Source organism: Epinephelus fuscoguttatus, linkage group LG11, assembly GCF_011397635.1.
Source record: "Epinephelus fuscoguttatus linkage group LG11, E.fuscoguttatus.final_Chr_v1".
NCBI lineage: Eukaryota > Metazoa > Chordata > Actinopteri > Perciformes > Serranidae > Epinephelus > Epinephelus fuscoguttatus.
In genome coordinates, this window is record NC_064762.1 from 1,459,064 (window position 1) to 1,486,418 (window position 27,355).

Consider the following 27,355-nt stretch of genomic DNA (forward strand, 5'->3'; position numbering starts at 1 on the left):
GCAGCTGCTTAGTCAAACGAGACACCTAGTGGTAAAGTTCGGTATGGCGTTCGGATGTTCGGCTTAATGTCAAACCGGTTTGAGAATGTTTACACGGGCCAAACCTTATCAATAGTGATTTAAACCAGTGCTTCCCAACTGGTGCAGCCACGGGGCCCAAGGTCCACACAGTTTCATACATAAAGCGTCATATTTGGCCATGTTGTTGAACTAGTTTGCTGTCTCTCTCAAATAGATGTCAGTTATTCACTCGGTCTACAGCAGGGAACGGCACGTCAAAATAAAATCTCTGTGCCGAAAATTCACTGTACTTAATAATAAAGTGTGTTTTTTACAAACTCAACATGTTTGTGAGTCTGTTGCAGTCCATTCAGAATGGACTGTGACTCACTTTCGGACCATGACTCACCATTTGGGAACCACTGATTTATACTATCTCTCTAATAGTGGGTCTGTGGCGCCTGATGTTCTTAAAAAAGTGAGTAAGAAATCCAGATGTGTTTTAATTTGGTATTTACTTTACTAGAAAATAGTAATTTAGTGTGAGAGAAGAAAAAATAATTTGATCAGAATTTTCTCTCCATTACTGCCTTGTATCCAAGGTCCTTATCCATGTGTGTTTTTCTCATTATTACTGTAGTTTAGTTTAAAATCATGTGTTTCCCAAGCAGCATGCACTTTTTTAGCATTACCCCTCCTCACATTCCCACACTCCCTCAAATCAGTGGGAAGTGGCCCAGAATAGCCACCGTCCAGGTCCACTGGAGCTGTTAACAGTTACATGCCTGGTCCAGATGCCCCTCAGTAGAATAGTGAGTATTTTGTCATGTCTAGATTTTCCCATTTAGTTTTGATGATTTTAACTGTACCACAGCAAACCCTTCTCCCTAATCTACAGTATGCCAACGCCCAGCAGCGTGCCTGTGAGTGTCCACGGTCGTTTGAACAGTAGCTGCTTTGTCTCGCAACAGAAAACGCTGATACCGCGACTAACTGCTATTGTCCTGGACTACACACACACACACACACACACACACACACACACACACATCCATCTATCCCACCCTCCACACACTGGCATAGTTAGGTCGCGAGAGGGAGAGATGCACAATGCATTCCAGAGATTAAATTTTCTGTTTTGCCCAGCAGGCCTCCAACACACACAATACCACACACACACACACACACCCACACACACCAGTTTCTACTCTAACTCTTCATGTCTATTCTTCTATCATCCAGCTGTCCTATTTATTAACCGATGGCGTCAAATTTATTCCAGTGTAATAACTTAATGCATATTTTATTAGTTGTAATGCCGTGAATCAAATCTTGCCCAGACATTTTCCGCCTCTCTCTTAACAGTCGGGTTTCAAAGGAGAGTCTTAGTGTCACATGGTCTTAATGCTGTTTCGAAGAATTTCATTAGTATTGGTTTCAGCAGGATTTGAGTGTCACACGGTTTAAGTACCGTTTCATAGAATTCATTAGGTTTCAGACATGAGTCAAGTAGTCTCTGCATACATTAGGCACAGCAGCTTTGGGTTTGACACGTAGAGCAGCGACAGAAAACAAGACACAGACACTTTATCTATCCAGCTCTTATATGATCATTGTATGGCTTCATGCGTCCTCATGATGATATTGATATGACTCCATTTATCAGCATCCTGCGGTTCAAGAAGTTTGGTGATGTTGGGATTGAAGGTCATGAAGCTTTTACAGTTGTTTCTGTTGCTGGGGATACAAACTGTGAAATGGGAAAGTGCTTTAAAGATGTTTTTGTAAATAGTCAATGATCAACAGTTCAGTTGGCAATGTGTTGAAAGTCCTGATATGGTAACCATGCTAGGGCTGAAATTAACTAAAGAAAATGGTGGTTGACTGATGTTCTACCTACTCTTCAACCAATCGATGGGGAGAACGTTCTCCACATTTTCTCTGGATTAACTGAGTCGGCTACAGCGCACTGAGGGTCCTCTACCTGGTGGTGTTGTGCGTCCACCAAAGCAGTTTCTCCTGGGCCAGCGTATAGATTGAATTCTTTGCAATGGGAGCACCTGGTATAGAAGAAGCAGTGGCTCAGAAGGTAGTCCACATGTCAAAGTATCTTTGGCAGGGTTGGAAATTAGCACTAGTCACCAGCCACATGCCGGTAAAATCTGCAAGTGGCTGCTTTACTCACCAGCCAAAAGAAGAGACAGTCTGTTGAGCGGCTGCTAGACTTTGGAATCCACCAGCCGCAGTGACAGGTGGACAAAAAATTAATTTCCAATCCTGATCCTTGGGCAAGTTACTGAGCCCCAAATTGCTCCTGATGGCTGCACTGTTCGTGTGTGAGTGGGTGTGAATGGTTACTGAGCAGCAGGTGACACCTTGTATGGTAGCCTCGGCCACCAGTGTGTGAATGTGTGTGTGAATGGGTGAATGTGACATGTAGTGTTAAAGCCCTTTGAGTGGTTGGGAGTTAAAAAAAAGTGCTATACAAGTGCAGTCCATGCATTATATTTATACTATGCTACTGCTGCCATCAGCGCGACAAGGTCCTGATGGTCAGGGGTTGCCAAGAGTTGGAAAATGTCAGCACCATTGCTTTTGGGTAAAATGCTGCACTTGTCACTGTCATCCAGTGGTCCAATCACAGTAGAGGAGGGCTGGGACAAATACCACAAAGACCAATCGTCACATCCTACATGTACAAGTGTTGAACAACAGCAGCTATGATGGAGAAATGAACACTAGAGGTGTAAATCACAAGAGTTAAGATTTTATTTATTTATTTTTTACAATATTTGCTGATACCAGAGAGGCTGCCCTGATATGATTTATTTCAATTCCTGCCATCGGTACGAGATGATACCAGTAAGAATCCTCACTGTCTTTCTTGGCAGCTTATCAGCATGGCGCTAGGCCGCTAGCACTTTTTGAGTTTTCAGGAAGGAGGTGTGCTTGGATGTAAAATGGTGACACAGATGTGTCATGGGAATTTCAAAATCAAGGTGTATTTTAAAGATGGCGCTAAGTGTCAATGTTTTCACAAAGCATTGATCATCAAATAGATATATCGATCCAGACTGATGTCTCGTTATACCCTTAATTAATACTGCTGGCCACTTTCTTCCTACATACTTTAATCTCCCCTTCATCCAGAGCAAGTACTCTACCTCGTGCCGACATTTTTACTTCCGTCGATATTTCATACCTTAGCAACCAGACGCAACCAATGCGTCTCAGCTGAAAGAACGCTGTGCCTCTAAAGTGCTCTAGCACTTGCTGTTTTCAGTTGGGAAAAATCTGCTTTGGTGGACGCATGACCTTAATGAGGTAACACCAGTGATTGTCTGACCAGTGAGAAAATGGTTGGAACAGAGCATATCCACCAACCAATCGACCAGCCGAAGGTGTCAGCCCTAAATATGCTGATTGGGAAGAACTTCTCAGATCTTAATGTCGTGCCGACCACATGTCTGTGTGTGACAGACATCCACTGGCTCTTAGGGGTTTAGTGCCTTGCTTGGAGGCACGCTGGCACAGACTCAGAAGTCCTGAAAGGTCACATTCTCAGATTCTCTGGGCGTTCAGAATGCAGCTACGCTGTGAGTGCGTGAATGTGGCGCATATCTTTGACCAAGTATAGGAAAATGCCGCAGATGTTTTCAGCTGTCCCAGGACCAGAAGAAAAATGCACTCTTTCATCCTCTTTCCTTCCACTTTCACCACGCTCCCTGCTCTGTCTGTAACTCTGTCTGTGTGTGTGTGTGTGTGTGTGTGTGTGTGTGTGTGTGTCTGCACAGTGTTAGACGGAAGCAGTGCTGACTAACTGAAAAGAAATGAACATTAATTATTTCATTCTTTCTCATCGTTTTTCCACCCGCTCTGCGTTTGACCTTCTGTCTGTCTAAAGGGCGCCGTTGTGTGTTTGCGTGCGTGCACGTCGGTGCATGCTGTCTGCACGCACGGATGTGTGCGAAATGTCATTGTCATATTTGAGTGTGGAGGATTTTATGGCGAAGGCCCCCATCGGGCCTATGAAGGAATGTGTTGCCCAGAGACAGACGGAGAGACGGAGACAGAGAGGATGAGAATAATGGGACAGATGTAATGAAACAGAAGAAACAGAGATGCATTGATAGAGAGAGTTGAACAGGAACTTTATAAAGCTCTCACTAGACCATACAAAACGAGTTTGTTCATGGGGTACTCATATTCTCGCAATCGCAAGCTTTAGAATGACATTTGAAACTTGACCACTGGAAACATTGTATAGTAGCTTTAAAGGGACAGTTCACCCCAAAATCAGAAGCACATATTTTTCTTGTTGTGTGTATCACTGTTTATCCATCTAGACTGTTAGGATAGGAACTATTTTCTTTCCACCAAACTACACCTGCCAACAGTAGCACCGCACAGAATGAAGCGTGCATCCACTGCTAGCTCACCTAGCACCACTGAGCTAGCTAACGTTACAGCTCAGTCGAGGAGGACGCCATTAATGTTTACAACTTGTGTTTCCACGAGCATGAGCCTTGTTCGCTTCATTCTGTGCGGTGATACAGTTGGCAGGTGTAGTTCAGCAGAAGGAAAATAGTCACACATGAAACTGCTCACAACAGGGTCTGTGGATCATCTTGAGTAACCAGGTCATGATTTCTGTAAAGAGACATTGATGTTGAGTTTTTCAAATGTATTTTTTGGCGCTCTGAGCACCACAAGCTGAGTGCCATCTAGTTCCATTATACTGGAGAGAAGGCAGACATCTCTACGGCTGATATCTCCAACACTCTGCAGCTCACACCAAAACAATCTAGACTGATAAACAGCTCTGCAGGTACGAGGAGAAATATGTGTTTTTGATATTAGGGTGAACTGTCCCTTTAATATTGTTTTCTCATCCAAATGTTAATGGTTGTGTTTGAATCTCTCTCATTGCTGCAGAAGCGTGCCAAGGGCCAGTACCTGTTCTTTAAGGTGTGTGAGCACCTGAACCTAATGGAGAAAGACTACTTTGGACTCACATACGTGGACAACCATGAACAGAAGGTTTGCATTCACACACACACACACACACACACACACACACACACACACACACACATACACAAGAAGTACAAAATAATTCAGCCATGCACACACACATAGAAACTTCAGACACTGATGTCTGTATTGTGTCTCATGAGACTGTTTAATGATAGAGGTTAAGTTTCTTCCTGCTCTGTGTCTCACTACCTCCAGTGTTGGTTGGATCCCACCAAGGAAATCAAGAGACAGATACGCAGTAAGTTTTTTTGCTTCCTTGACGTTTTCATCCATCCATCTCTGTCTCCTTCTGCCTGCCTCTGCAAGATGTTTCATATGATAGGGGTCAGAAGTTAATGAATTAAATATAAATACTGAATTAATAAAAGAGTTCAAGTATCCCCATATGAAAGGAAAAACAAACAGCATCACAATTAAGTCCAACAAAGCCAGAGACATTCGAAACCAAACGACAGCAGTCTTGCCAGAGCTGGCAGCGTGGAGGAGGTTACCACAGTGTGATCACTCTGCTTCATTATTAATCAATCCCTTTATTAACTCTTGGTAATTTATAAATGCAGGGCGAGGTGTGGCATCTCACCTTCTGTTGATAGACAGCTATCAAGTATGTGGAGCGACCAGGCATAGTTAAGGCTTTGTCTTATTTTTGAATGTGTGCATTTGCCCATTACAATTAAAAAGGTATCTGTCATTTGTGATGACGTCCATAATACACATGTTGGACATCAGAACAGAACACAGTGTTTGTTTTAACTCTAGCTGACTTTTCTTCAAGAACGGTTTTCTTATTTTCTTTTGCTGTTTTTTCCTCGCTTCTGCTTTTTTCAGTTTAAGTCAAAACAGACTTTAAGACACAGCCTACAGCTTGGAGTTGCACTTTTAAGAGAAAGGCTTAGTAAAACATATCATTTTGGCTCGTAAAGTGTTATTTTAGAGTTAGTATGTGTGAGGTAGTTGGGTGTGTACAGATTGTGTGAGGCTCTGTGTGTAAACACCACAGAGTGTGTGGTGAATATGCATGCCTGTGTTTCTGTGGCTGTGTACGCCTGTGGTTCACGGGTGAGTGGTATGCACCTGGCCACATGTGTTCATTTGTGTACATTTTTCTATGTGTGTGTGTGAATGCTTATAGCGAGACGGAGACTGTATCATGTGAGTTGGATACTTATGTCTGTGTATGTACAGACAGAGCAGCACACAAATGACAGGTTCGACACCATTCTACTCCGAACTACCATCAGTGGACACTCGCCACCACATACCGGGCTGGGACCTAAACATTTGGCACTGAAAGCTTTTTATGGGTCCTTGAATCCTTTATGAAGCTCAAAAATGCTGCATGTGATGTGCAACCTGGAACCTATTTTCAGTTCAGTCATACACAGGTGTGTTTGCCCCCTCAGTGCGGTTTGTTTGTGCAGGTGTGAACACAGCAAAACAACCGGACCGAGACCTTCTTGAAGAGGTGGTCTCAGTCCGGTTCCAAAGGAACTCTGGTGCGGTTGGTTTGTGGTGAGAAGGTGTTGCGACCTGGATGTGAAGCAACTGCAGTCACATGACACATTGTTTGGGTTAAACATGAGCATGTTACAGTCCTGGAGGATTATTAATGTGCACCTCCTCCTGTACTGCCTTAATATGCACATTCAGCACATCCAATGCATCAAAACATTGTTTTCTAGTTGGAGCCGCGTTTGCCTCGTTTTCAAACTGTATGCTTTGACTAAAATGAACAATGACAGCAATATAGTCCACGATGAGCAGCGCTAAAATCAACCTGCGTAGTTGTCCCTCCATTGTGACATTAGAAAGTGTCACATTTATCTTGCAAGTGTACTCTTCTTCAACGTTTGCTTTACTTCCTGGATTTTTCCCACATGGAAATTCTGACCAATCAAGAGCAGCTTTCTCACACAAGGCATTTGATCTGGTCCTCTTGTAAATGCTGCCGTGAGAACACCAACCAACTCTAGGCAATTATACAACTCTGGAACAACATGAGTCCCTGATTCAGACCAGAGCACCAGCTCTGGTTTAGTTGAAATAAACCCTTAATTCACTCAGTTACATGTGAAAATATTCTGCCTCTATACACACTAAAATTACCATTTATTTAAATGGAGTCTGGTGGGTTGTTTGATGGTGTTTTCGGGGCTGTTTCTGGTTTCATAACAAGGTCTATCTCTGAAGAAATCCTTTCCATAATGTTGACAGACACTTTAACAGTCTGAGCCTGTCAGTGGCAAACAACAGGCACCTTTATTGGACGGAAATTGATGATGCATAATTACCCCAACTGGTTACATCGCAGCCTGTTTGGCTGCTGCCAGCTGCAGCCCTCTTGCTCAATGCTGTGCGAGTTTCAAAAAATAATGTTCCTATTAGTCACTTAGATATAAAAACATTGGAAAATAAGATCCAGGTTGAAAAGTGCTGAAGTTACCCTTTAATCTGAGTTTGTAGTAAGTTACCTTGGATGTTTATTGACGGCTCAAACATGCCCCAAGTGGTTACATTGCAGCCTGTTTCGTCAGTGCCGGCTGCTCCCTCGTGCTCAACACTGGAATAATACCAAGAATTGTTGCTCCTGACACAAAAACACAGGAGAATATGGTCCAGATTGAAACATGCCAAAGTTACTCCTTTAAAACCCTCCCTAGACCAAACTGTGATAGAAAGATCTGAAACAGAGCTGTTGCAGTCTCCACCTGCAGAGGAGGACTTTATTGACGTGGGCAACAACATCGCAAAAATGTAAAAAGTGTCAGTGTATAGATTTCCTCTGGGCTTTTGTTCAGCTGTGTGGGTATGAAGGTTCTGTCTAGACTCCTGCCCACAATGCAGCTCAGTATGAGCAGAGCTGTGTGGGTGTGTCTGTGGCATCGAGCCCGAGGTTGGAATATGAAACGGAGACAAATCATATAAAAATTAGGCAGATATGCATACAGGGGAGATTAAAGAAAAACCTGATGTAAAGTTGGGAAAATGTGACAGCACTTTCGAGAAAAAGAAAAAACAAGAGGGCAAACTTTACTCCAAGAAGCTCAAGTATGAGTTTTCAGAATGAGACTGAGAGCCAATAAAAATGAAACTTGAACCCAAAAATCATAACAAGCACTGTGGTTAAATTCACTCTAACAAATAGAACAAAAAAATCTGCCCAGTTAAATGTTTATTCACCCAAGTGAGCCCCTTCTTAGATGTCAGTGTGATAGATAATGAGAGCAAGATTTCACCTCACCCTGGGAGTCAGGCTTAATGTCACTGGAAGCCAAGCAGAGAGGCCGAGGGGTCTGGACCCAGGCCAGTCAGTAGACCTCTGCAGTGCGTGTGGCTGTTGTTAATGTTTAACAGCAGCAGCAGCAGCAGCAGCAGCACACATGTTCTCTCCACAATCAAACTAACCTTTATAGTGTCTGTTGTCTCACTGTGCTCACTCTCTCAGTGCACTGTCACGGTACATTTGCAGCCAGTTTGGTTTTTACGATAAGAGCAAACAGCACCTGCGTATGCTTAAGTAGAGCATCATCAGGGAAAGAATATTTTATAATTTGTGGTCATATTCCTACTTTTTCATGAGTCACTAATTTACTTAAACTACATATTGCTATATAATGTAGAAAAATATCCTTTAAAGGAACAGAGTGGTGCAGCAAAGAGTCCTTAAACCAGGAAATGAGTTTCCTTGTCTCAAAGTCAATGGTGTTTTTTTGAATGAGTTTTTGGTTAGCTGCCTGAAACAAGGTCTGTGGTGAACACAAGCTAATGATGGTTTCATGTTTTGTTCGACAACATAAAATCTGTCAGTTATCACCTCACTCGTGAATTTTGACGGCAGCTGCTAACATGTGGCTAAATGAGACTATAGAGGTTAGGTCACGCCGAACACGGCTTTACAGTAGGGTTGGGTCGGTTCTCGGTAATACCAATTCAGTTTGGTACTCCGTCTTGGACCAGGGGTGGAGGTGTGGCAGGGACTGAGCTAGGGGGTGTGAGTGCGCATGTGCCGAGGCCTCTACTGTAGCCTGGAGTTTGTGTAACAGTGACGGGGAGTCGATAATGGCGGACAGTTTAGTCTCGAAGAAATCAAAGAATGTGCCAATATGGCAACACTTTGGCTTTGAGCCAGACGAAGGAGGCAATCCTTGTTTGCACTGATTGAATAAGCTAAACCTGCAAATTAATTTGTAAGGAATAAAAGAAACAATGCGTTAGGGAGCGATCACACAGAGATGAAACGCTAGAAACGCGACGCCAGTAAAACCATTGTTTTCCTATGATACGGCGCATCCGACCGGCGTTCATCTTTTTAGACGGGCGTTTTTCCGGCGTCTTTTTAGACGCACGTTTTTGTAGACGCTCCTTTTAGACGCTGAAAAGTTAAAATATTTTCAACTTTTTGAGCGTCAGACGGCAGTAGCTAGCACGCATTGAATAAGTGCTTCCAGCGTTTCAAGCATCTTTGAAGCATCCTAGACGTCTCGAGCTTCTCATTTCTGTGTGATCGCCCCCTTACTGTCACTCTGTTGTCCTCTGGTCGTTTTTTATTTTAAATGAGTCAGTTGCACCCCCAAGTGGCGAAAATCCAGTATTGCCGACTTGATGCAGTTTTTCACAAAAACCTCACTGTTTTTTTTTTCTCATACCGACCCAACCCTACTTTACAGTGTCTGTGTGGTGGTGACGTGGAAGTCACGTAGTCATGGTTTGGTTCGTTAGTCAGCTTTTTACTCCTGCCGATTGTATTTATGCTTCAAAACAATTAACCCTTTAAACACAGTTGTCTCGCGGATGATTGCGGGGGATGGTTTTTTGCATGAACCTGTTTAAATCGATCTAAGATAAATACCATAATAACTAGAGCATTCATTGTTTTTGTCATAGATTTTTTTGGAGGGGCTTTTTGCCTTTATCTAATGGGACAGCTTTAGTGTGAAAGGGCCATGGGTGGAAACCGAGCCTGCGGCCGCTGTGGCAGCAACACAGCCTTTTGTACATGGGGTACCTGCTCTACCAGGTGAGCTAGTGGGTGCCTTGCATTCATGCTTTTTGCAGCAGAGGGATAAATGTCAGGCTTCCACGTCATCATGTTTTATGCGTCACCTTACCTCGTATGTAGCACAAAACCGTGTGGAAACATGAGGTTGCACCTGAGGAATGAATGATGAAACTATCAAACATATCTGCAGTCTGCTCATAAAAATGAACACACCTCAAAAACTAGATAATGTACACACTTCAGATAACTTAAGGAGTGTTAAAAAATATTTTGTTGATGTTTCTACATGTAGAAATCAATATGTTTTGTGTCTTTATTTTGTAAAATTGAATGAATTTTATTTTTTTTATGGCACAATTTAAACAGAAGGAGCAGTTTCTGGTGTGCGGACCTGTTGTTTTATTTTTGTATTTGTGCACTTTTTATCATTTTTGGATGTGCATGCTGTTCTTTGAGTCTTCAGTTATATACATAACCTTTCAGCTTAGGTTGTGCAGATTTTGGGGATATGAAGCACTTGAAGAAGCTCCAAGAAATGACATCACAGTAAGCAAAAATACCAGTGTAGACACGGGCAGGTCATTTCTAGTGCGGAGCTCAAAACATGGTGTTCATGTGCTAAAAACACATGTATGTATCCTACATTGTATTTGCCTCAGAGGCTGTTTTCAGCAATAATCCGAAATCCAACAGAAAAATCGGAGCTTTTTGTTTAGGGAACCAGAGCAATGCTAACTTGCAAAATATGTCATTCCTGCGACACACTATAAGTCACCCGAAAAGACTGTGGGAGAGACATACGGACTGGAGGGGGAGTTATTGTCTGGAATTGTAGTCGACGTAGGGGGCTGAAGTAGAGCATGTGTATATGTATCAGAATGTGTATATTCAGTGCGTCATGGGGTGGATTGATGGGTGGCGCGTGGTCGTGTAGAAAGATGAAACGGTCACAAGAGACTCCTAAAGCACTTAAAGCTGCCAAAAACACACACACAGTCAGTCTCACTCCCACACACACATCTCATACAGTAACACACATCCATACAAACAGGCTATGGAACAGCGCTATCTGCATTTATGATTTTCCATTTCTGTATATTAAGTTACAAAAATTAAATCTGTGGAAAGAATTAGACAAAACACCGTGTCGTCATAAAACGGAAAATGAATATTTCACCTTGTCGTGACCTCACGTGTTGCGTCTTGCACAGATAGAGAGCGTCATTGTTGAGCTTCCTCGTGTCATTTCACAGTGTCCGTCGCTCTTCCTGCTCCTCTGGGATACAGCTGTGAAGGCTCTGTGTCTGCACGTCTGTGGTTGTGTATGTGCTGTGTGTGTGTGTGCTCGTCACATGTGTGCATACGTAGGACTTGTGTGTGACCTTGGAGGAGGAAATGGTTCTTGATGTGATGTCAGCTTTTCCCGGATGGAATTTTCCAGACGATGTGATCTCCATCTTATATTGAGTGTGTGTGTGTGTGTGTGTGTGTGTGTGTGTGTTGCTGGGTGGAGCCATGCAGTAGAGAAGGTGGCAGGCAGGGCAGTGTGGTCTGTGGGGATGAGAATAGGAAGTCGGAGCCAAGTGAAGATTGATATGAAACCCTGTGATGACACAGTGATGGAGATGTTATGGTGATGTTGCGTGCCTTTGTTTCTGATGACAAGATTACAGTTTGGTATTTGAATGAGGTTATGCAATACCAGATCTGCCGCTGTATTTGTTTGTATGTATTTATGCATGTGTGCGTGATGTACCAGGCTTAGAACAGTCTGAAATCTGTTCTGCATTAGAACTCACTCACATCCACTTCTCCCTCTCTGTCACTGAAACTCACATACATTTGGGTCAGACAGGCAGAGGGGTGGATGTTAGTGCATAGACATAAAGACGACACTGATCATAACGCTGTGACTCCCATTTTAGATTCTCATATGTCCATAATCCCCTGTGCTTGTCATACATACATATATAATGTTATTGTGCTGAAACTCTCTCTGAATAATAATGTCTCTTCCTCCAGGCAACAACTGGCAGTTTGCATTCAACGTCAAGTTCTACCCTCCCGACCCCTCACTGCTCACTGAAGACATTACCAGGTACACACACACACACACACACACACACAGGCACACACAGGCACACACACACACACACACACACACACACACAATCTTGTACTACTTGTAGGTTTCGTTATACTGTCTCCTGACTGACTCTATTTCAGTGGTAGGTTGTCTTCGCTGGTGCTTTGCTGTAGTTTGCTCTGCACAATGAAGTGATCCATTGTCCCACTCACGGCTTTCTCCTTTTAAATGTTTTCATCCCTATCACTGGCTGCCAATCAGGGCATTTTATGTGACACACACTTAAAATTTCCACGTGTGAATGTTAACAAATCGCTCCCCCATTAAGGTTTTTTTTAATTAAATTACATATTATAGCCAGAGTTTGCCTCTTTATTAGGAAATGGGTGCACACAACATACTGATACAGTCAATTAGAAATGAATTCATAACTTTTTGTACAGGCCCAGTTGAATATTGCCATAATAATGTGTGGTTATCACACCATTTGAGAAGCGCTGCACTAACCTAATCGTAGCCTGAACCCTGTAAACCAAGTCTTTACCCTCAAACAGGCCTTTGAAGAAGTAAGGACTGGCAAAAATGTCCCCACTCTCCAAAAACGGCCTCACTCTGTTGGTTAAAAACTTGTCTTCTGTCCTAATGATGTAGCAAGTACAAGCACACACACACACACACACACACACACGTTAGAGATGTACCGATGTTTACCAAGTGGGGGCAAAAAACTGTAAACAAACTTTGACATGACATATTTTCCTCTTTTCAGATACTTCTAGAGTGTTTGTTAGCAAACGGTTAATTTCTATGAACAGATATCTGCATACAGAATCTGTAGGCAACAGGACAAGATCTTGCTTTCGTAAGCATTCTGGTTTCCATTCGTGGTCTGAGTGGTATTGACCTGTCACGTTTGAACAGCAGGTTAACAGTCAGTGTAGGGAAGCAGAACACATTAACCCATCAACTATTGTTTGAGTAGCTTTTTAAACTTTATCTGCAAATATAGAGAGTAGCCAAAATTACCAGCACACAAAAGAGGAAGTTTTTGCCCAGATATGACTCAGCAGTGGATCTCTCAGAATATTGGCCGTTGCCCCAGAAGCTTTATCATTGTCAGAGCCGATGGGTTCTGAGACTGGTAAACAGCTGTCTGTTCACAACTTCACAACTTCAGCAGACAGAATAACATTTATTTGGAGTTAACGGAGTGGTTGTGGCTCAGGAGGCAGACTGTGTCGCACACTCATTGACCTATGGCTAAGCCACGCCCCCTCCACTCACTCGGACAAACTATCAACATTCAGTGACCGGCGCTATGGCAGGTGTCACAGTACACGGCATTTCACAGGAGGCAACTGATGATTTTTGGAGACATAACGATCAGATGTCATTGAGAAGTAACCAAAAGGGCCTAAACTACGCATTGGAGGGATATATTCATCATTTTATTGTTGAGAAGGTCGATGAAAAGCTTAAATTACAAGCCAAAATTTACAGGTCACAGTGTACGCTTGTGAACCGCATCTGGTTGCCGTCAAACACAATGTTGACTTACCTTAGAACAGATGTAGACATCATTGTTAATCTTATTCACGTTGAGTTGATGTTGTGGTCTAACGTTACCACACAACTTTATCCAAAGCAAAGCAGTGTGGGGATTGATGACTGCAGTTAGAGGACACTGAAACACTGAAAAAGAAAACACTGAGCTCAGAGATGCTCAAAGGCTCCATAGAGGTGTGATGAACTGCAGAATGAGATGATAGTTCTCTCCATTTGATCCCTTGTTAATGCAAAAATGTCGCTTAGTGCAGCTTTAAAATTTCACTTTGAAAATCGATTTGCATGTGTAACGCCTGTAATACAAAACAAGAGTTAAAAAAAAAAACAGCCCACAACTTTGCCTTGTGCACATTGCTAATTCATGTGTACGTATGCATGCACACACACACACACACACACACACACACACACACACACACACACACACACACACTCAGGCATGCTCCAAGCACGCAGCATTTAGGTTGGAGTGTATGTCTAATGGAGCGAACAACTTCTCTGATGGTTGTAGCTAAAGGCTAATCGAGGACATGCACTCTCTGACACGCACACACTCACCTCGACAAGCACCAACAGCTGACTTGCATTGAGTGGCTGTTTCTCCTCACGTTGCTATATTTGTATTTTTTACCTTTTTGTATCTGGTTTTACAGTATTATTGTATTTATTCAAATGTAAACAAGAAGTGATGCTTTAAAATGAAGTATTTTTCATCCAGTCATGACCCGTATTAACACGGTGAAATTCATTATTGTTCTGAGGCAGTGTGTTTGCCCAGTGAAGAGAGCCGCTGTAACTGGATGACTGGAGTTTAAGCCTCCATGTCAGCAGGTCCCGCCACAGCGAGTTTGAATGCAGCCAGGATGATACATCTACCAGCACCCTGAGGTGTCTGAATTAGTCATTCACACAGAAGCTCCATTCACATAATGAATTCTTCCATAAAGGTTTACAGCAGAAGACAGCCCGCACTGAATCGCTGTGAATCCACACAACCACCGCACAGTTCAGTTCAGCTACAACGCACACGTTATGCAGCTGAGTTTGGGGATGTCACGGTGGGGATTAGATGTAAGGTTATCCCAACAAACCGCCACACTAAGAAAATTAAACAACAAACACTGCACCTGCAAAGACATTTAATCTGCACCAGCTGACCCCGTGCTCCAGGCCTCACAGGAGGCAATGTGGCTGCTCGGGTCACTTTATTATTGTCATGAACAATGGAGCTGGTTTCAGTTCAAAGACAGGTTTAGAGCGAGGCTTTGTTGTTGTTGTTGCTGTGAGTAGTTTCAACTAAATCCTTTTCCTCTCCTGCAGGTACCTGTTGTGTCTGCAGCTCCGTGAAGATGTGGCTTCTGGACGGCTGCCTTGCTCATTTGTCACTCACGCTCTGCTGGGGTCATACACACTGCAGGTAGAACACACTATATGGATGGATCCAGTGTATGTCTGTGTTTTGTGTATCAGTGTATGTGATTTGGCTGCCTCTGTTTGGTTCACAGGCAGAATTCGGTGACTATGAACCTGACCAGCCTCGGCTTCTGGACGTCAGTCAGCTGACCTTTGCACCCAATCAGAATAAAGAGATGGAGGAGAAGATTCTTGAGCTCCACAAATCTCACAGGTCAGAGAGAGAGCAGCAATCAGAAGCAGTCAGAGACAAGTATATCTGTCTTTTCCTTGTCACTGTAAGCTGAATATATGTTTACTTATGTTTATAACACCTGTAGTGAAGGGACCATAACTGGATCTTCACTGTAACATAAATAATTTCCCCTCGGGGATCAGTAAAGTATTTCTGATTCTGATTCTGAGAATTCAAACCTAATGAATTTATGCCATGATACAGTTGTTAAAGGGTAACTTTGATATTTTTCAACCTGGGCCCTTTTATGCCATGTTGTTATGTCTAAGTGACTATAGGAACGACAATTTTTCAAACTGGTCCAGTATTGAGCGAGACTGCTGCAGTTGGCAGAGGGAAACAGGCTGCAATGTGACCACTCAAGGCGTATGCACTGTCAATTTACAGCCACTTAAAGTGCAATTTTTTGCTACTGACAGGCTCAGATTGTTATTGTAAGTGTCTGACAACATTATAGAAAGGATCCCTACAAAGATAGATGTTTTTGGTAAAGAGTAATCCTTTTGTTTAACCACAAACAGCCCTGAAATCACTGTCTCCAAACCCACCAGACTCCATTTAAATAAACAGTCACCGTAGCGTGTATAGACCCAGTGTATTTTCACATCTAAAGGGGTAAATTAAGGGTTTATTTCAATCAAACCAGAGTTGGTGATTGTTGGAAAAGTTAAAAGACAAACCACAACAGCTTTTGTGAGTTTAATTTTGTTTCTGTGGGCTTTGAATTAAGCGTGTTTTATTATGATAAAACTGCTGTTTATTTAAATGGAGTCTGGTGGGTTTGGTGATAGTGATTTCACGGCTGTTTCTGGTTAAACAAAAGGATCTTACTCTTTAACAAAAAGGTCCATCTCTGTAGAGATCCTTTCCATAAGTTGTCAGACCCTTACAATAACAATCTGAGCCTGTCAGTGACAAAAACAAACACTTTTAGTGGACGTAAATTGACGGTGCATAATTGCCCCAGTCGGTTAAATCACAGCCTGTTTTGCCACTGCCAGCTGCAGCGCTCTTAATATTGTACCAGTTATATTGTTCTCATTAGTCGACATGCGAGAATATGGGACAGGTTGAAAAATACTTTAGTTTTCCTTTAATCTGAGTGTGTTTGTAGTAATGTATTTATCTTATTGTTTAGGGGAATGACACCAGCACAGGCCGATGCCCAGTTTCTAGAAAATGCCAAGAAGCTGTCCATGTACGGGGTGGACCTGCACCATGCTAAGGTATGAATAAATGAATGAATCCTCTCCTCTTGTTTCCATTGTTGTTGACATCAGGGGATTAGCTCAGTCGCTTTGATGTGGAGAGAGAGAGTGCAGCAGTGTGTGTGCATGTTTGTGTCGCAGCATCTGTGTATCTCTGTGTGTCAGCTGTACAAACACTCAGGGAGGCCATTGCCATGGGAACAGCCAGTCTCTCTCACTGGGATAGCAGGTCATCAGCAGAGTGTGTGCATGTTTCCATGTGCGTCTGAGTATTTTCGTGTCTTTGTGCGAGACGGGCAGGGAAAAAAAGGGGGAAATATGCACGACAGAGAGAGAGGGAGGGAGTCTGGAAATAGAAAGAGAGGATGTGAGATGGAGGATACAGAGAAGACAAAGACATGACGGACAGAGACGAGGTTAGAGTGAGATGGGGACAGATCCTTGAGAGAGAGAAAAGAGGCGAGTCCTCTTTAAGGGCATGCTCCACTTGTTTGCAACACAGAGGGAGAACCAGGGGAAAAGATGAGAGCAGCAGAGAGAGCGCTTCAAATGTTGCAAGTCTCTGTTCTGGCATACCAAAGTTGTGGGAATTCAAGGAGCAGATCTATTTCCGTCCTGTGCCATTAATTTGTTGTGCAAGTTTCATGAACCCAAGGCCCACAGAGAAACCCCCGAAATGCTGTTTCATCAGAGTCATAGTGGCCGAGCACAAATGCACTTTCCTCTGTTTAATAGGAATAAAATTTGACACCATTGAGTTACTTCAGTAACAAGGTGCTGGCTCATTGTCACACTGAAGGGTTTGCATTTTTATGGATTCAACGTTCTGCACTGGCATTAAACAAAAACTTTAAATTGACTGAGAGATAACGGAGATAAACTTTCTTGAGCCTGCACAGGGAAGTGTCACTGCAGCAGAAGCACAAGATGCATAGTATAGATAAAGCATACTGCAGTATACACATATTATGAACATCTACTATGCAAATGACCAAAGAATGCAAATTAAAAGTACTTAATAAAAATACTAAATGTAAATATACACCAGACATATGCTGTAACTATCAGGTGTATTGAGACAAAAATAGCCACAAAATCAGTGACAAGACACGCACTAAACTTGAACTTGAACAAAAGATGCGCTTGAGTGAATGAAGTCGGCCGTTAGGTCAGGTTACGTCAACGTCAGCAGCAAGAAATACTTGTGGCAGCAAAAACAAAGTTACTTGTAATGAATGTGTGTCACAATGCAAAGACAGCACTGCAGAAGATAACAGCTTCAGTGTCTTTATCTTACAGTCCAGTCAGTGGTTTTTTAACCTGCTGGGGATTGAATTTAAGATTGAATGATCTGGCAGCAGCAGGGAAAACACCTGAATACAGCAGGTGCATTAATAAAGCAAATTGCAAGACTTTATTACAGAGTCATCGACTGCTTTGAGAATTCAAACTGTGATATCTGACAGTACTCCAGGGTGGAGGTTTTTAAAGGGATAGTGCACCCAAAAATGAAAATTCAGCCATTATCTACTCACCCATATGCCGAGGGAGGCTCAGGTGAAGTTTTAGAGTCCTCACATCACTTGCAGAGATCCAAGGGGAGAGGAGGTAGCAACACAACTCCACCTAATGGAGGCTGACGGCGCCCCAGATTCAAACGTCCAAAAACACATAATTGAAACCACAAAATATCTCCATACTGCTCGTCCGTAGTGATCTAAGCTCTGGCAGTCAGAGCTACAGGCTACAATGAGGCTAAAAACAGAGTTCAAATGAGGTTTTTCCAAACAACTTCAGGACACTTGGATCACTACGGACGAGCAGTATGGAGATATTTTGTGGTTTCAGTTATGTGTTTTTGGACGTTTGAATCTGGGGCGCCGTCAGCCTCCATTAGGTGGAGTTGTGTTGCTACCTCCTCTCCCCTTGGATCTCTGCAAGTGATGTGAGGACTCTAAAACTTCACCTGAGCCTCCCTCGGCATATGGGTGAGTAGATAATGGCTGAATTTTCATTTATGGGTGCACTATCCCTTTAAGATTTAATTCAGTTCTGTTTTTTCTAATAATATTCATCACTGTTATCTCAAAGTCCACCTAGACTGTTACATCATAGCTGCCATTGTTTATTTTTGCAATTGAATGTTAAGTAATATTAAATATATGAAGAACAGATTGCAGAGCTCGACATTAACTTTTTGAGGCGCCTGTCCTTCAGAAATGTAAATTAACCGTTCACTTGTTGTTTGTTGTCAGGACAGGTCAGCAGCCTCACATCTTTTTTAGGATGGTCAGTGAACAATCATGTTCTACAGTTGTGCTTTCATTGATTTTTTTGTTATTCCTTCCATCAAGGAGATTATGATTTTGCCTGTTTTGAACAAAATACACTCTTTACTAATCGTTATTTTTATAGTCATTTAGAACAGTCGGCAGTTAGAGCTGCACAATTAATCTAATATTGATCACAGTCCTGATTTTGCCTTCCCACAATTAAAAGAACATGACTGATTGTGATACTGACGTTCAAGACGTGTGCTCCATTTACAGAAAACTGCATGTAAAAATCAAGCGCTTCCTTAACAGCTGCTACGTGTGCACCCTGCTGCAGCCGCCTGGGGAAAACAGACGGGCAAAATGAAAATCATCAGACATCATTGACTGAAGTATTTCAGATGTAGGAGAGAACAACTCATATGTAAAGTGTGCATGTGACTAACAACTAACTTGTTAAACCACCTGAAAAAAAAAACACTTGCAGTGTAATGAATGCATGAAAGCCAAGAAGAATAACGTCACTAACATCACCGTTACCATTAGTCCCTGTCCAGCGTCAGCAGCAGTGGATACGTATCTGTAGGAGATGCACTGAATTCAGGTGAAGAAGGACAACGTGGAAGTAAAACCAGTGCTTCATTTATTGTTCTTTATTATTGTTTTAAGCGCAATGAAAATATTTTATCCCAGAAAACGATGATTAATCATGAGAAATAATCCTTATCTCAATATTTATCAAAATAATTGTGATTATCATTTTGGCCGTAATCGTACAGCCCTAGCTGCCGCAATCTTAAACACAAACCATGCACTCTTCTCTTATAACGTTAGTTTACAGCGAGTGGAGGGAGGTGTCGATCACTGTAGTGCCTCTCAGCTCAGCAGCTGTGTGTTGGGTGCCTGATGGGTGCCGCCTGCTGCCACTGTTTGTAGCTGAATCTGCTCCCTCCTCTCCAGTTAGTGCTGTTTGTAGTTTAGCTGATATCGAAACGTATTTTGGGTGAGTGTGACTGATTCAGTGAGAGCAGGTCACCATTCTCTAAGTTGGTGCTTGACTGTGCTGCAGAGCCTGAAGGAACATGGCCGCCGCTGTTCCTTTAAGATAAAATGTTTGAACTGCAGGTGGTCTCTGTGAGACGTATCGTCAGGAACAAATGCACTTGTTTCAGTCTATAATCTGAATGTATTGGTTTGATTAACGAGTGGCACATGACGCGAAGATGTTTTGTTTTCTTTGTTTATGACTTGTAACCTGTCAAACTGAGACACAGACTTCCAGAGTGAGTGACTAATGTAATCTCAGCATCAAACCCTTCCTGCTGCAGTCACTGAAGATCCATTGTTCTCTCACAGAAACCACACAAAGCAAGTGTTTTCCCATGGAGTCAGTGTGTCCAAGCCAAAGTGCTAAAAGGTATCTGCCAGGAGAGCAGATATCGATGAGAGGCTGATAGCATGTCAAGGCCATGTGATATGTTTGTGTGTCCCGCTAAAACTGTCCATTATCAACATGTTGCACGCTCCATTAGTCCAACTGATTTTTCCTGTGTAAATTTGCTACTGTAATCAATACCTCCCTCACCATTACCACATGGCCTTAAAAGCTTGAGTCAGCTGACCATGTTAGAGTTGTACTGAATGACAGCGCCTGTGTGTGTGTGTGTGTGTGTGTGTGTGTGTGGGGGGGGTAATCGAGTTTCTGTTGACCTTAAGCAGACTACTTTAAAAATCAATTGATGTACAGTATGATGTGATTTAGACAAACAGGCGGAAGCTTCGCGGAGATGAATCAATTACGTCATGATAAGATATGTTGTTATACATTTGAATCTGTTGAAGGACTCTGAGGGCGTGGACATCATGCTGGGTGTGTGCGCCAACGGGCTCCTGGTTTACAAAGACAGGCTTCGGATAAATCGCTTCGCTTGGCCTAAAATACTCAAGATCTCATACAAGAGGAACAACTTCTACATCAAGATCAGACCAGGAGAGGTTTGTGACCAGACACATGCACACACACATACAGGCTGTAGATAATGAGATTTACTCATCATTTCATGTTTCTTCTGGTAGACGGAGCAGTTTGAGAGCACGGTGGGATTCAAACTCCAGAATCATCGATCTGCCAAAAGGCTGTGGAAAGTCTGCGTGGAGAATCACAGTTTCTTCAGGTAGAACTACACATGATAGCCCCTTCCTCAGTGGACGAAACACCTGCTAACACTCCACTGTCTGGCTTTTGTTTTAAAGGGATAGTGCACCCAAAAATGTAAATTCAGCCATTATCTACTCACCCATATGCCGAGGGAGGCTCAGGTGAAGTTTTAGAGTCCTCACATCACTTGCAGAGATCCAAGGGGAGAGGAGGTAGCAACACAACTCCACCTAATGGAGGCTGACGGCGCCCCAGATTCAAACGTCCAAAAACACATCATTGAAACCACAAAATATCTCCATACTGCTCGTCCGTAGTGATCTAAGCTCTGGCAGTCAGAGCTACAGGCTACAGTGAGGCTAAAAACAGAGTTCAAATGAGGTTTTTCCAAACAGCTTTTTATGTCGGGGCTTCAGGACACTTGGATCACTACGGACGAGCAGTATGGAGATATTTTGTGGTTTCAATGATGTGTTTTTGGACGTTTGAATCTGGGGCGCCGTCAGCCTCCATTAGGTGGAGTTGTGTTGCTACCTCCTCTCCCCTTGGATCTCCGCAAGTGATGTGAGGACTCTAAAACTTCACCTGAGCCTCCCTCGGCATATGGGTGAGTAGATAATGGCTGAATTTTCATTTTTGGGTGCGCTATCCCTTTAAGTAATCACCAAAACATTTTCACTGGCCTCTATGCTGCTTTATTCTTTTCACCCTGTTCACTGGTGCGTTCTTAACAATGGGCAGAGCGAAGCTGGAAGTAGGATAAACTGCAGATCCCTTTTAAAATGATGATGGATCTCTTGGTTAAATACCAGCAGACTGTCAAAACTTCCAGTAATCAATACTATATTAACACAATCTGCCATAATCCCAGAGCACTCTGTAATGTTTTAAACTCTGTCACATCCTCCTGTTCAGAAGCATCGCTCTTTACATGTGAGGACTTCCTTAATTTTTTTAGGGAGAATGTTCTTAATATCAGAGCTATTTTTATTCCATCTGTAAATAGTCTGTCCCAGTGGTTCCCAACTGGTCCAGCCACAGGGTCAAGATTTCCCTTCAGTCATCAGTTTAAGGTCCAAACGTTTTAATATATTCAGCATCCTACTTGCGTTTGGCCGTGTCGTTGAGCTAGTTTGCTGTCTCTGTCAAGTAGCTGTCCATTAGTCACTCAGTCTACGGCAGGGAGCAGCACTTCAAAATAAAGCTCTGTGCTGGAAGTTCCCTGTATTTCAAAATAAAGTGTGTTTTGTTACAAACTTGACACATACAAGAGTCACTTGCAGTCCATTCAGAATGGACCTGCGACCCACCAGTTGGGAACCACTGGTCTATCCTGTGTGCTTGACTGCCCACAGTGGGAAAGAAGGCTATCATTTATTTTTTGTGGGTGATCCTAGATTTAAAAAAGCTGCATATACACGCTAATGTTGGTGGGAAAAGGATGTATGAAGCAAGTGTATGCACACGGTGAGTTTAGAGTAACTGGAACAGCTTGTTAGATAATGTTCAATGCAGGAATGTTTGCTTTATCAGGCTCAACAAAAGGCCGGGTCTCTCTCCTGAAAATATTTGAGCGAGTGTATCTTGTGGTTGTTTAAACAGTCTGATGCCTGGGGCAATACACACACACACACACACACACACACACACACACACACAGAAGATGAACCAGGTGCTCATCACTGCTGTGTTTGTAGTTGCCGCGAGTGTGTGCCGTGTTTGAATGTCTGTGTGCGTAAGAGAAGGGAGGAATAAGCTTTAATATCCTGTTAAGGGAAGAGTTGCCTGGAAACATTTTGGCCTCTCTTGCACATACAGGGTAGCCTCAGCCTGGACCCTACGGGACCCCCAGAATGTTGTCAGACATCTGAGCCCGTCATGTTGAAGTTACCCTTCAAATTTCATTGCAGCACAAGATTTTCAATTCATGCTGCTCTCCCCATGTCCCCATCCTTCTCTCCCTCCCTTTGTCTCTGTCTCCAGGTTAAACGCACCAGAACCTCCCACCAAGGCCCGCTTCTTGACTCTGGGCTCCAAGTTCCGTTACAGCGGGCGAACCCAGGCCCAGACCCGCTTGGCCAGCTCCCTCATAGACCGACCTGCACCCAGCTTCGAACGCACCTCATCCAAACGTATCAGCCGCAGTCTGGATGGAGGTAACGCACACACACACACACACACACTCACACACACACTCAAGTCACAAAGCGACACAGATAGACAGTATTCCAGCTCCACTCTAAACAATATCTAGGAATAGACAAAAAGACGAGTGGGAGGAATGACTGGCAGATGGGGGCGGGGTCATGGATGGAGGGATTGTGTGTTTTTCAGTGTGTGTTTGGATGTAAAATGCTGGTGTCTGACCAGATACAGGAAATAGCTGCAGCATATGTTTCCTGTCACACAGTGAGAGACAGAGACAGAGATGGAAAGAAGGAATGCTACGTGTGTCAGAAAGAATAGAGGCCCTCTCAATGAAAGAAATACAGCATGTCGATAACAGTCACTCAGGTCACTTATATGTCATGACAGGGATGGATGATTGGTAAAAGATCACATTTTATAATTTAACTTGGACTGATATCTTCCTAATTTCTACAAATACGGCTGATATGATGTTTGAAATGAGCCGTTACAGCTCCAGATACATTTTATTGTTCTGGGAAAATCGCCTATACCGTTTATTTGTGGTTTTCCAGATTTAGCTTAAAGATCTGACCTCATGCAGCTGTGCACTGCTGCTTCACATGTGTCAGCTGATTTCACTGTCTCACACTGCCCCCTGCTGGACACATTGTCCCACTGCACGCCAACATCTTTGTGAATGGCAGACACTACAGGTGATAACATAGTTTATCCATGCACTGCTCCATTTTAAGATTTCAGCGTGTTTTGCTTTTGTAACACGTTTCAGTCCAGACCAGTGGAAAGAAAACACTGATAATGCACATTTAGATCTATTTTAGTTCAGACTTCTGTTCAGGAAATGTATGCAAAAAGTGCATATTTGATTAAATTGCATATGTAAACATAAAATCTCAGAAATTTGCAATACACATAGTATTTGTCTGAATGTATGTAATCAGCTGGGAGTTTCATGGTGATATCTGTCTAATCACCTCTAGTGTCTTTTTGTCCAGTCTAAACTGAACTTTATGATACATATCTTTAAAGGCCGTTTTCCCAAAGTGATTTTTTTCTCATACTCTGAGACAGAAATCTCCACTTCAGTAACATTTATATATTACAAACTTCACACTTTTATTCTTGTCTATATTCTGAAGGTTTACACAGAGCTGTTTGTTCATGTATCAGTCATAGCCTGATCAGTATCACATTTTATTCCCAAAACTATGGTGAAAATGTATTTTTTATGGCTGTTGACAGTATTTTCTGATGTAGAGTGACAACAAGAGATATCAGAACTATCTCTGTAGAAAGGTTTGACTGTCAACAAAATGAAACAAGAATTTTGAGCCTGTCTTTAACCAAATGTTCAGATTTCTGTTCTAGAAATGTATGCAAAGCAGTGCATACTTACTTGCATGATGCCACATTTTCATATTTAAACAGAACATTTAAAAAAATAATCTTAATGTAAGTAATCACCTGGGGAACTTTCATGGTGATACCTGTTAAAAGCTTTACCCTGTTCACCTGCAGGTGTTTGCCTCAGATGAAGCCTTTTCTAAGAGATAACACACAACAGCTGTTCATGGTGCGGGCAGGCAGTCCGAGCTGATCTAAACTTATTTAATCTTCTTTTGTATGCACTGTTTTCGGCTCAGCACCTGCCCTTTTTTGGTTTGGATGTGCGTGTGGACTTCTTTATATGCAGGCAGGCAGTCCACAAATACACCCAAAGCACTCTGACTGTCATTAAAGTCCTTTATTAGTGCATGGATAACCAACGTGTTTCATCAAGAGAGTCATCAGGGTGTAAAATGCAGTGGAAACAGGTGCAATTCAAGAGCGCATGTGAGGATCATGTGACACAGGTCATGTGATATATTGGTGTAGCCCTACTTGACAAAAAAAAACCCATCAACAAATTGAAAATGAAATAAATGTATACTGTAAATAATTATATATTTAGTAACAAAGAAAAAGCTTCAATACCAAATGAATAGACAGTAAATAACAGTGAAATAAAATAAGAATTGTTCTATATTGTGATAAACCTGCTCATGAAGTGACAGAAACAAATAAAAAAAAAATTTGACAGTATGAATGAAGTGTATGAATAAAATGAATAAACCACAGTGTGTGAGACGTTGATCTGACCTTGACCATGTTCGGAAAATGTTTTTGTCCCTGGAGAAAAACAACTGAAGGCAACACACACACACAGCAGCTGCCCCTTTGTGTTAGATTATGTTTATGTTATTTATCAGTGTTGTTTTGTTTGTGTTCCTCGTTCCTCAGCACCAGTGATCAGCATAACTGAAGCCACATCTGAGAACGGACGTGAGCCCCACCTGGAGCTCCACTCTGACTCTAAGGTGTGTGTGTGTATGATGTTTTCATCATGTGTGGATTCATGCATTTGTGTGCACTGAAAGAAAGGACAGACAGAAAGAAAATATATATTTAGGGCTGCACAATATAAAGTTTTTTTATCATCAGTGCAGTGGTTCTTTGAGCGATCCTTTAAGTTCAGTTTGTTCAGTAAAAGAATGTTGGAAATAATTTCCTTTCATTTTTTTATTCACCCTTTGTTGTATGTTGGCAGCATACAGAGAGCAGCAGAGCTGAGTGTCCCTTAGTTTCTTTTTATTTATCGCAGGTAACATCCTCATCATGATATTAGACATTATTGCATATTAGATATTCTCCTCCTCTTGTGCAGCCCTAATATAAGACTAATGTTAGACAGCAAGTCTTTTCCTTTGTTGCTGTCATTATACTACAGCTAGGAGTCCATATTGTCCAACTGAAACTGTTTATGTGTTTGTGCTTTGAAGAGAGAGACAAACAACATTACAGCATTTTTCCTGTGTGGGCAAACTTGTATTGTAACATGCGTTCAACATGTGAGGAACCATGCAGCAGTTTCACGGGGGGCATCTGAAGTTGTACACGTGACGACAAACGTTTAACAACGACAAACTTGTATCTGGTCACTACTGAGGCTTTAAATCACCCGTACATGTAGATGATGAGAGTCATATGCTGATATGGTTTCTGTTTTCACAGGGTCATTTAGATACTTAACTTTGCCTCCTGTAGAACAAGGAGGCTCCTCACTGCTCCGCTTTAAGCTGTCATTATGCGTGTGAGTGAACGAGGGGACACAGACCAACATGGCGGACGGAGAAAGTTTCACATCTTCATTTAATGCTCACAGGATTAATATGATTATCTTCAGTTTAATGATTTCCACTGGATCTTAAAGGCTAACTTTTGGATTGTTCAACCTGGACCATATTTCCCCTGTGTTTGTGTCCAAGTGACTGATGGAAACAACAATGTTTGAAACTGGTCCAGTGTTGACAGAGAGCGCTTCAGCCAGCTGCTACAAAAAAGGCTGCAATGAAACCACTGGGCATTTGTGCATTGTAATTTTATGACACTAAAAGTGCTTGTTTTTGCCACTGACAGGCTCAAATCAAATCAAATCAAATCAAATCAAATCAAATCAAATCAAACTAGCTATCACTAAAGAGACATGGCCGAGCACCGAGACCCGAGGCAAGGAAAAAGCCACCTATGGGGGCCGTCCACACTGAGAGGGCCCACGGTCTACGGCCACAGGGAGCGCCGCCATAGAGACCTCCCCGACCCGGGCAGACATGAGGCTCCACACTGAGGTGCAGTGCCCTACAGCCACCCAGGTCAGAGCGGTCTCCTGACGACACCCCCATCAGGAGACCAGGAACAACTCTCAGTGTGGTAGGCCCCCATGAGGAAACACTGGAGCTAAAAGCTGAGGGACTAAAACAGTAAGGTAGGATAACAGGTATAAAAAGAACCAAATAAACAAAAAGCTATTTAGCTCATAAAATTGAGTTAGTAGCTAGGTAAGAATGATCTAAAACAGAGACATAAAATGCATCAAAACTAAAACCTATAGGCTAACTAAAATAACAAAAGATAAAGGTTAAATGAGATAAGAACGTAAAAAGAGGAAGGGTAAGAACATAAAAAATAAATAAAAAATAGATAATAGATGGATAAATCGGTTATAAGAGGAATTTAAAATAGATAAATAAAGAGATCAGTTAAAAGCTAAATTAAAAAGATGAGTCTTGAGCCTCTTTTTAAAAACATCAACAGTCTCTGTAGCTCTGAGGTTCTCCGGCAGGCTGTTCCACAATCGGGGGCCATAATAATTAAATGCCGCCTCCCCGTGTGTTTTAGTCCTAACTTGTGGTATG

At 42.4% G+C, this 27,355-nt stretch overlaps 2 protein-coding genes across 11 annotated transcripts in view; one reads left to right on the forward strand and one right to left on the reverse strand.

Moving 5' to 3' along the window:
• Positions 1-7,019, reverse strand: part of LOC125896593 (NACHT, LRR and PYD domains-containing protein 12-like) — a 451,585-nt gene extending 444,566 nt beyond the window's left edge. The window contains exon 1 of the mRNA XM_049589257.1: positions 6,491-7,019. The gene's annotated coding sequence lies outside the window, so the exon portion shown is untranslated. The remainder of the gene's footprint in view (positions 1-6,490) is intronic.
• The window catches only part of epb41l2 (erythrocyte membrane protein band 4.1 like 2), a 92,910-nt gene that overhangs the window by 41,057 nt on the left and 24,498 nt on the right, over positions 1-27,355 (forward strand). For all 10 annotated transcript variants that reach the window (XM_049589268.1, XM_049589266.1, XM_049589274.1 and 7 more), the window contains exons 5-14: positions 4,936-5,040; positions 5,233-5,275; positions 12,059-12,134; positions 15,009-15,105; positions 15,194-15,315; positions 16,475-16,562; positions 20,660-20,812; positions 20,894-20,991; positions 22,959-23,131; positions 25,404-25,480. In XM_049589268.1, the coding sequence (XP_049445225.1) occupies positions 4,936-5,040; positions 5,233-5,275; positions 12,059-12,134; positions 15,009-15,105; positions 15,194-15,315; positions 16,475-16,562; positions 20,660-20,812; positions 20,894-20,991; positions 22,959-23,131; positions 25,404-25,480 (1,032 nt within the window). The remainder of the gene's footprint in view (positions 1-4,935; positions 5,041-5,232; positions 5,276-12,058; positions 12,135-15,008; positions 15,106-15,193; positions 15,316-16,474; positions 16,563-20,659; positions 20,813-20,893; positions 20,992-22,958; positions 23,132-25,403; positions 25,481-27,355) is intronic.